Source organism: Triplophysa rosa, unplaced genomic scaffold (genome assembly GCF_024868665.1).
Source record: "Triplophysa rosa unplaced genomic scaffold, Trosa_1v2 scaffold240_ERROPOS68472, whole genome shotgun sequence".
NCBI classification, from domain to species: Eukaryota; Metazoa; Chordata; class Actinopteri; order Cypriniformes; family Nemacheilidae; genus Triplophysa; species Triplophysa rosa.
This window is the reverse complement of record NW_026634258.1, coordinates 2,299-12,482: the sequence shown is the minus strand read 5'-3', so window position 1 is coordinate 12,482 and position 10,184 is coordinate 2,299. Positions and strand designations below refer to the sequence as shown.

The 10,184-nt window shown below is 41.9% G+C and overlaps 1 protein-coding gene across 1 annotated transcript; it reads right to left on the bottom strand.

Moving 5' to 3' along the window:
• Positions 1-454: 454 nt before the first annotated feature.
• On the bottom strand, positions 455-6,124 carry LOC130550132 (interferon-induced very large GTPase 1-like). The gene is made up of 2 exons (XM_057327511.1): positions 5,966-6,124; positions 455-5,809 (listed from the first exon to the last, which is right to left on the bottom strand). Exons 1-2 carry the CDS (start codon positions 5,999-6,001, stop codon positions 1,124-1,126), a joined length of 4,722 nt encoding a protein of 1,573 aa, XP_057183494.1. The 5' UTR covers positions 6,002-6,124; the 3' UTR covers positions 455-1,123.
• Positions 6,125-10,184: the final 4,060 nt, after the last annotated feature.

The following is a 10,184-nucleotide window of genomic DNA, read 5'->3' as shown; positions in this document are numbered from 1 at the left end:
CATTGACAGGCACTCTTTTTTATGTCAAATGCATTGATTGAAAGTGTATAGGGTGACTCTTATGTATAAAACAGCAAATCATCAAAAATGACTTTAGCTGGGTTTTCACAGACAGGATGCGTTTAGGATATAATATAATTTAGGAAACAACAAAACGGATTGTCAGTTGTCAGTCATGGCCTGGATAAACATGAGGCCTTATATTGTTCTAGTTTTGCCCCACCGAGCATTTGGAAGATGTAGACCACTTCGGAAGTTGTAAACAACGCTGCTCCAACGCTGATCCAGAATAATTTTTTGTTTCAGTTCTTTTAACACTACACAAACATTTGAATAAAATAAAACAGAACATTTATAACCGTATCAATATAAAATGAATGTATTTAAGATTTATTTGTATATGTAAGATAAAAATATATCTAATAAAAAAATAACAATAAATCAAAGACTCTGTCATGGTTTTATTGTACATTTATGCAATTTGCAGATGCTTTTTTCCCAAAGTGTATTCAAGCGACTGTATACGTTTATTTAGCAGTATTCTGTTCTCTGGGAATGAAACCCATGGCTTTTTACTCGGCTAAACGCATGCTCTTATGCTGAGCTACAGAAAAAACTTTGAGTAATACATGACACATTAAATTAAAAATTAACAAGAAACGAGTCTTTAATTAGTTCAGTTTTATTTACATTACACTAAACACTTAGACCTTAAGTAAGTAAATCATTTATTTTGGTTAGTTAGCACCAAAAGATGGTAAAGTAATTAAAATTTGTAAATTGCGTGTTTAAAAAGATTTACACAATTTATTTCTGAAGTATTGTTTTATTTAACTAACTTTCAGAGAGATGCATCCTTTTTAAATTAAAGCAAAATATGTCTTTATTAAAACAAATGTTTCATGTGGTTGTACTGAGGCTGTATTCATTAGTTAGTTAGTTAACAGGAGTATACAAAATGGTTGAAATAAATTTGTTTTAGATGTTTCATATTGAACTATGGAATTAATCAGTAAACATGTCTTGTTGCATTTACTGTGGTTTGTCTTTCTTTAGTTAACTTTTTGCTGATTCATACGTTCACACATTAAAACACATTCAAAGTTACTTTTTAAATTCTTTGCTAGATGTATTTATCCAAACTCTCAATAGCATCCTCTTTTGTGTATTGTCTCCATTCATCTGGAATCTCACAATGTGCCTTGAATGTTTTACTGTAGTGCTTTTCTAGATCTTTCTGGAATCTGCACACAACCCACTTCCAGTATGGCAGTTCTGAGAGGTCAGGAGTGATGCTCCAGTTTACTAATTCAGGACCTCCTTTTCTGTATTCTTTCCAGAATGTTTTTTCATCCGAATCATTTGAGTAAAACCAATTATCACTTGCTACTTCTGTTGTGCAGAAACAATTTGTCAAGTTTGTTTTTTCTTTGTTAAACCGCCCATTCAGTCCAGTACTACGATGGAAAGGAACACTGTGATCTCCAGGATGGTTCTCCATTGTGTTGGTGCAGATGGCTTTACAGAAGGGACACTGAACCCAACAGCACTGACAGAAGTGATCGATCAAAATCTCATCTGGTTTCTTCCTGCACTTTTCCATTTTAATGTCATCAATGCTTGAAAAACTGTTCTGTAGCTTTGTCATCATTTCATTCAGACTTTTACTCAAATGATTTTCAAGAAAATCCAAGTCTTTAACTTCAGTGACATTAACACATGACTCTCCTGTGAATTTCAGCACATTCGTGAGTGTTTTGGTGAAACTTCTGAACCACATGTTTTCATCTCCTCTCTTGTTTTTTACCTCCACTGTCACTACATGCACAGCATTACTCACAATCTGCTCTTTCTGTTGTAGATTTCCTTTGAAAATGTTTAGAATCATCTCACTTTGTTTGGTGAAGTATTTATCCACTTCATTTTTTATGAATTGTTTGAAGTGATGTTTGGGTATATAGATATATTGTATGTACTGATCAAAGTCCTCTTTCTCTGCGAGGGATTTCAGAATGTGTTTCTCCAGATTTGATCTGTTCTCACATAATGCTCGTATGTCAGACCTCATCTGTGCTGCTAAATCAATAGCCGTTTTGTTGTAAACGTCTTGTAGGATGGACGGTTCAAGTTTACTGCAGATGAAATCAATCAGTATGGTTGTGTTTGTTGCTCCTCTGGAGTAGTTCATGAAGAAGTTGCAGTATTGTGTCTTCTGCTTCTTAAAATAATTTGATTCTCTGAATTTCTTGTGGAGTTTAAGAATTTTTTTACATGCAATGTCACACAGATAGAGACAGAGATCTGTGATAAACTCACTTTTTAATTTATATGTTTGGTTCTCTGATTGATTTTGCTCAACTGACTTTTTAACACAGTCTGTTATTTCCTGAATGTAACTTGCATTGTAGCCGTGTCCTCTGACTGGTAATTTTTCCATCATTTTCTGAGTTTCCTGCATAACATTATGAATCAGTTGCCTCACTGAGTCATTATATTTCGCATTAAGGATGTTGTTTTGACTTGATACAGTTTCACCAGAAAGCTCTAGATGTCTCTGTATTACAATGTAGTCATCATAATCACCTCTATGGACTATCTGTTTGAAGTCTTGCAGATTAAGTCTCTGATTCACAAAAGTTGGTTCATGGTTTTCAGATAAAACCTTTGTGACATCATCCCATAAATCAAAGTCTTTCAGTGGAGGAATATCTTCTGTCATTTCAGTGACCCATTTACTCCACAATGTGTCAAATTCCTTTTTCAGAACACGTTCATCTGCTCCTTTTCTTTTTAGACTCACTGCACATTCCTTGCTCCGAGTGAAAAGTGTATTTTCATCCTCTGTTCTTTTCTTATCCAGGTTCTCCATTGCTTTCTTCTGTTCAATTGCTTTATTCAATTTTCTTTTTGTTTCCTTCACCAGATCATCATGAAGACCTTTAATTTGTGTTTCAAATCTTCCTCGCCATTGACACAGAATGTCTTTGTCTTTGTCCTCACCAAAGTAAGACTTCATTGATTTTTCGACTTCGTCTTTTGTCTTCCTCATTTCAGCCAGCAGGTCATTATCATGAATATCAATGTTTCCATTAGCAATTCTGTTGTAGAATTTGTCTTCAATGCTCAACACGGCACTCCTGAGACTGAAAGTCCAGTTGCTATAGTTAGTTTCCAGTTTTCTGTATACAGAAATCTCCAGTGTGTTTTTGAAGCTGAACACAAAGTTTTCATTCAGCAGTGCTGTCCAAAGATCATTAATACGCATTTTGAACTGTGACAGTGTGATGCTGCTTGCTGTAGAAGCTTTTGAGAGAACGGTGTCTTTCAACTCTTGAATGTTTCTGCTGTAGTTCGGGTTTGGTGGAGCCATAGGTGGGCTTCCCTCCCAGAGCTGTGAAAAATACTTCACATCATTCTGTACATCAAATGCAATGACATCACTGAAAAACTCTGTATTACAGTCCTCCTCTTTAGCAACAAGTTTTGTCATCTCATCCAGATTCTTCTGCTGTCGTCTCCTTCCTTCCATATTTTTCTCTCTGGCTGTAACATCGAAAACATTCTGATGCACAAACATACAGCTGGGATTCAGTCTGACTCTCTTCATCCTCAGAAAGGCCTGAACAACAGTTTGGAGAGTATCCTGCATCTCAGCAGTGTTTTCTCCAAAGATGTTGATTAATGTCATATTTCCAAGACCAACAACAAATGTGGCCATTTCATTGTCATGATTTCTTGTTGATCTTCCAGCCAGTTCTAGAGCACGAAGACCCTCAGTATCAACAACCAGAATATAGTCAAACTCCAGCTGTTCTTTCATCTTCATCTCCTCTGACACTTTGACCAGCTGCATGAAAGCTCCTCTGGTGCACCGGCCGGCACTGACAGCAAACTGCAAACCAAACATGGCATTCAACATGGTGGATTTCCCAGAGCTCTGAATCCCTAAAACTGACAGCACAAAGACTTTCTTGTCTCCCAGTTTCTGGATGAGTTCATCTAAAACAGCAGTAACCCAGATCAGAGGAACATGAGCAGCATCTCCATCCATCAGCTCCAGTGGAAATCCAGACATCATCATCTTTGCTGCAATACCAGGAAGAACTTTAAAGTCAAACTTCAGGTCTTTCTTGTTGTTTTTTACAGTTGAACATGATTCATAAATCTGACCGATCTCTCTCAGTATGTGCTCCAAACCAAAGGTTGCAGCTTGTAGTTTCTCAGAGATGATCTCAAGTTCTTGTTCAGCCATCTGTTGTTGTGATTTATCATGTTTCTTTCTAAGATCTATGACTGCTGACCACTTTTTATCATACTCACGATGAAGGGCTGAAAGACTTTCAGTGGTGAAGTCATCCAGTAGAATCCCAAGCCACTTAAGAAAATACACCATCTCATTTCCTTCTTGTGAGTTCAGTTGTTGAATAAAGGTTTGGATAAATTCACTTACAACAGATCTTTGCTGCGTTTCACGGATTTTCAGCATTTCTGATTTCTTATCACTTTTGTTTTTTTCTATATTATCACTCTTATGTAGTTCACCCAATGTAGGTCTGTGTAGTTCTTTATTCTTCTGGCACCACTGATGCCACAGTTTTCCCTGACACGGCAGAAATGATTCTTTAATTTCTGTCAGATCTTTATTCTCCAGTAAACTCATCATTTGCTGTGCTGCATCTTTTCGTCTCTTGCAGTCCTCATCAGTCTTCTCATCTACTGTGATATTTAAATGTTTGGCCACATCTTCAAGTTTGAAAAGGGAAGATGATTCTAAAGATGAGAATACTTTATTGATAGCTTTTCTGAGTTCTTCAAAGACAGTAGATTGATTTCTGTCTCTCAAACCTATTCTGTATTTTCCTTGGCAGACTTCTTTGAGCGCTGCATTATTCTCAGGACATAGACAAATGAGCGGCTTTGAGGCCTGATATAATCTTTGGATCTTTTTCATGTCTTTATTATTATTTTTCATTTTAGTTAAAATAACAACATTTACAGAAGACATTTGAGTTATGATATCCAGCTGTTTCTCATTGACTCGTGCATCACCATGAAGATTACAGAACGCAACACATTGAGGAAATTTATCTGTTTTCTCTCCGGATGGGCAGTACCAGGCGATCTCCACAACCCCGTCCATCAGTATTCTGGTTCTGCTGCTGCCTGGACAGTTTCTGTGGAAGAACGTGTTATGTTTCTCATTGATCAAACTGTTTATCAGCTGAGACTTTGATGAGGACAAAGAACCAAAACTAAAGAAAGCCACCATTGGAGTTTCTGCCCTGTAGACTGGTTGCGTTTGACCTGTATCATCAGTCGTCTTCCAGCTCTTTTTGATTTGTCTAAATGTCCAGAGAGGAAAATCAATCTGTTGTGTGAATGGATTCGGTACAAGCAGAGGAAGAGCAAACTGACATTGTGAGAGTTTAGTCACCATGAGCTGTTTTAAGAAACTATCAGCACAATGAAACACAGCCATCTGAGCATCCATTAAGTCAATAGCATCTGGTGTGTTAGTCTCATCATCAGATTCAGCTGTTTCTCCAAAAATATAATTAAAAGCGTCTCTTGTAGACAACTTATTACATCTTTGTTGTGTGTCGTTCTGTTCAGTGTACTCTCCAATTTTGATGCATCTCACTGTGTAGTCCAATGTAAGTAACTTTTGTAGAAAAGTTCGAGCGACTTCTTCCTCTGCACAAAACTCATGAGATTGTGAATGTTCAGTTATCTGAATAAAATCTGCCGTTTTCAGTTTCTGATATTTGCTTTCCAGATGAAGTCTGCCCATCAGTTGTTCTGCAGATAGCTGAAAAACACCCAAATACATTAAAATAGCATTACTAATGAAAAGAATGTTAATGTATATGTTTAGTCAACTGCACCCACACGAGCCTTTTCTCCATTTCAGTATTGAGTCTTATTTAACATCAACATTTATACATATATTTGACATATTTCTTACCTTTTGTCTGTCTTTCACATCTTTGGCAGAGCTCATCCATGGCTGTGATGTAATGTTATCACTGTTTTCATCTTTTCCTGAGCCTTGCAATTTATGAGAAAAAAATAATTGATTTCACTACAGATTGTATGCAATTTTATGTTAATAAAACATTCAGAGGCTGTCTATGAAGATAGGGTGAACTAAGAATTTTGTCTCCCTTTCTTTTTAAACTTTATGTGGATTATTTATCAAAGATGATAAACATATGTGGAACAGGCTGTAGGGTGGGTAACACCACCGTTAACCATTTGATGTATGCAGACGATTTGGTGATTTTATTTATTTTTGTCCATATAGTGGTGGTCTTCAACATATACTTATGATTTGCATTCAACATGGTTAGGACCATGACATCAAATATAATGCAAAGAAAAGTAACATTATGATTGTTAGAAATAAAGAGGACAGGAAATTGTCAATTGCTGATTTCTTTCTTTCTTGTAAAGTATGTGACGAGGATAAATACTTAGGAAATAATATTAACTGAGGACCTTTCTGTATACTTTATTTACAGACCGTGTGGTATGATTTATGCACAAGCAAGCATGTTGATTCGTAAATTTAATATGCACTCAGGATCTGTGAATACTACACTATTTAAGGCTTATTGCATCCCTTTGTAAACTGGCCATTTGTGGGGGCAGTATAGAAATAGTATGCAAAAACCTAATGTGGCAAATAATGATGGTATGAGGCTGCTGCTTAAAGTGCCGCAATGGTGCAGTGCAAGTCATATGTTTGTCAGTGTTGATGTGCCAACATGCTCTGCTGTGTTGCATAATATTATGTACAGATGTACAATTGGGCTCAAAATTAATCAACCCCTAGGTAAATATGGAAGGCTGTGAAAATAAATCTGCATTGTTAATCCTTCGAATCTTTTCTTGAAAAATGTTACAAAAATCTAACCTTTCATTGGAAAATAAGAATTTTAAATAATGCGATGTCATTATGAAACAAATGTGTTTTTCTCTAATACACATTGCTCATAATTATCCAACTCCTTTTACAACCTCTTATTTTCACCCAAGATAACGTCTTGGTTACGGATGTAACCTCGGTTCCCTGATGGAGGGAACGAGACGTTGTGTCGAACCGACAGAATGGGGTTTGTCTTGAGAACCTATCATCTTCTGAGTATTTAGAAAAGGCCAATGAAAATTGGCGACTGAAATTTGCATGCCGGGCTCCTCCCCGGATGTCCGGGTATAAGAGGGAAGCCGGCGTGCTCATTCATTCACCTTTGGTCTGAGGAGCCTAAAGCATCCTCCCCCGACCGCTGGGGTGGGCGGCCAGTGTTGTGGCATGAGGGACACAACGTCTCGTTCCCTCCATCAGGGAACCGAGGTTACATCCGTAACCAAGACGTTCCCTTTCTGTCGGTCTCTCGACGTTGTGTCGAACCGACAGAATGGGGTTCCTATGGAAAACGCCACAGCACTGAGCCGCGTCACAATCTCTGCGGAGCGACGTTGACTGGCCTGGGCGAGTCAGACAAACACGCTAACGCGAAATTATGACCTTCCAGTGGAGAGGAAGGGCGAGAATCCGCCCGGCACCGTACGGGCCACTGGGTAAGCATTATTCCCCCTGGGGGAAAAACACTGCAGAGGCCACTATCTACCATAGGGAGGAATTAGTGGAGACACCACATGGTCTCACCATCAGGGGAGAACTCATGGGAAGAAAGTGCGGACAGGAGTAACCGCAAGGTGGGAGTCCACCTGGGGAGGTCATGGGTTGCCAAGGTGGGAACCATACATGAGGATACATCAGACGGAAAAGCCAGGGGGTGTTACCACGTCTGCAGCACTAGGTCCGGTTAGAGCTATGTGGGAGATAACTCAACTGTTCCCCGGCCTAAGGGGGCAGGGCTGCCCAGCCTGTCCCCTGGAAGGGTGCTTAGTGATGGATGGAATGCCTGTTCTTTACCCGAGGGGAAAGAAGTGAGGCTGGATCGCCACTGCCCCCCCCCCCGAAGGGGGAAGGGCTTCCGCAGGCATACGCCCAACGGCTGCCGGTCATACCTGTTGCCCTGCAGGACGTGGGCTGACACCGGTTCAACGCGGAGGTTGTAGAACCTCACGAAGGTATTGGGCATAGCCCAACCCGCAGCTCTGCAGATGTCTGCCAGAGAGGCGCCCTGAGCCAGTGCCCACGAGGAGGCGACATCCCGAGTGGAGTGCGCCTTAACTTCTGAGGGGCAGGGGCGATCTTGCGACCGGTATGCCAAGGATATGGTATCCACGATCCAGTGCGCCAGTCTCTGTTTGGAGACAGCTCTCCCCTTCTGCTGACCTCCAAAACAGACAAAGAGCTGCTCAGAGCTTCTGAAGCCCTGCGTGCGGTCCAAGTAGAGGCACAGAGCGCGAACTGGACACAACACGGAAGGGGTTGGGTCTTCCTCCCCTGGGAACCTTGGGCACGTTGCCGGGCCGTGGTCTCAGGATAACGTGAGAGTCTCCAGGCCCGAATTCTAGGCAACCCGAGGACACAGAGAATGCTTGTAGGTCCCCTACCCTCTTGAAGGAGGCGAGCGCTACCAGGAGGGACGTCTTTATCGACAGGCGAGAAAGATCTGCCTCTCCTAGGGGCTCAAAGGGGGCCCTCTGGAGGCCCTCCAGGACCACTTCAAGGTCCCAAGAGGGTACGGGGCACGGGCGAGGCGGATTCAACCGTCTCGCGCCCCTCAGGAACCTGGTGACCAGGTCGTGCTGCCCTAGAGACTTACCAGCAACTGGGTCGTGATGTGCGGCTATAGCGGCAACATACACGTTCAGTGTGGAAGGGGAGAGGTTCTTTTCAAGTCTCTCCTGGAGAAAGGACAGTACGTACCTGATCGAGCATCTCTGCGGGTCTTCTCCGTGAGAAGAGCACCAAGACGAGAAGATGCGCCACTTGAAGGCATACAGTCCCCTAGTGGCCGGGGCCCTAGCCTGTGTGAGGGTCTCTACCACCGCTGGGGGTAGGTCGCTCAGGATCTCCTCGTCCCGTCCAGGGGCCAGACATGGAGGTTCCAGAGGTCTGGCCTGGGATGCCAAAACGTGCCCTTCCCCTGAGAAAGGAGGTCCTTCCTCAAGAGAATCGGCCAGGGGGGAGTTGTTGTCAGGCTCACCAGCTCTGAGAACCAAGTCCGGTTGGGCCAATAGGGCGCAACTAGTAGCACTTGATGCTCCTCTTCCCTGACCTTGCACAGGGTCTGTGCAATGAGGCTCACTGGGGGGAAGGCGTACTTCCTCTTGTCCCGCGGCCAGCTGTACGCAAGGGCATCCGTACCGAGGGGACCGTCGGACAGGAAGTACCAAAGCGGACAATGGGTGGAGTCCGGGGAGGCAAACAGGTCCACCTGTGCCAGGCCGAACTGCTCCCATATGAGCTGAACCGCGTGAGGGTGGAGTCGCCACTCTCCGCGAGGTGACCACTGACGAGAGAGCCGGTCTGCTGTCTGGTTCAGGTCGCCCGGGATGTGTATGGATCGCAGGGAGCTGATCACCTGCTGACTCTCAACTCAACTCAACTTTATTTATATAGCGCTTTTACAATTTTCATTGTTACAAAGAAGCTGTACATGAGACATATTGACTATAAGCAAAATAATTAAAGTTGTACCTGCAAAAACAAGAAAAGGTTGAAAAAACAGAAGACAGACATACCCACATACAAAACACTCCACACACACAATATGCACACGTACTAACACACATGGACATAGAGACACACACACACACACGCATGCGCATGCGCACGCACACACACACAACACACACACACGTACGTACACAGACAAGTACACACACACACACACACGCTCAGTGAGAGCACACATTTAGGATTAAAGGAGAGAGAAGCACAGGTCAAATATAACAGACTATAAATTCCTATATGCAATATTAATTAAGTAAAACTTTAAAATTCTAAAGCAGCCCCCCCGGTCAGGCAGATAGTGCAAAAACAGTATGCAAACGGTGGCGAGGAACCCAAAACTCTAATCGAGAAAAAAAACCTCAGGAGAACCCAGGCCCAACCAGGGGATTCCAGTTTCCAGTAAACCCTCTGAAGATTTATATTATGGAAGAGTAGTGTATGCAAGATTAAAAAGATGCGTCTTTAGTCTAGATTTAAACTGACAGAGTGTGTCTGCCTCCCGGACAGTGCAGGGAAGACTATTCCAAAGTTT

Bases quoted from the DNA above. Each gene is read 5' to 3' on its own strand.
- LOC130550132 (XM_057327511.1), bottom strand. From the start codon at position 6,001: ATGAGCTCTGCCAAAGATGTGAAAGACAGACAAAAG. The intron at 5,810-5,965 runs GTAAGAAATATG...GGTGTTTTTCAG, and splicing joins ATGTGAAAGACAGACAAAAG to CTATCTGCAGAACAACTGAT.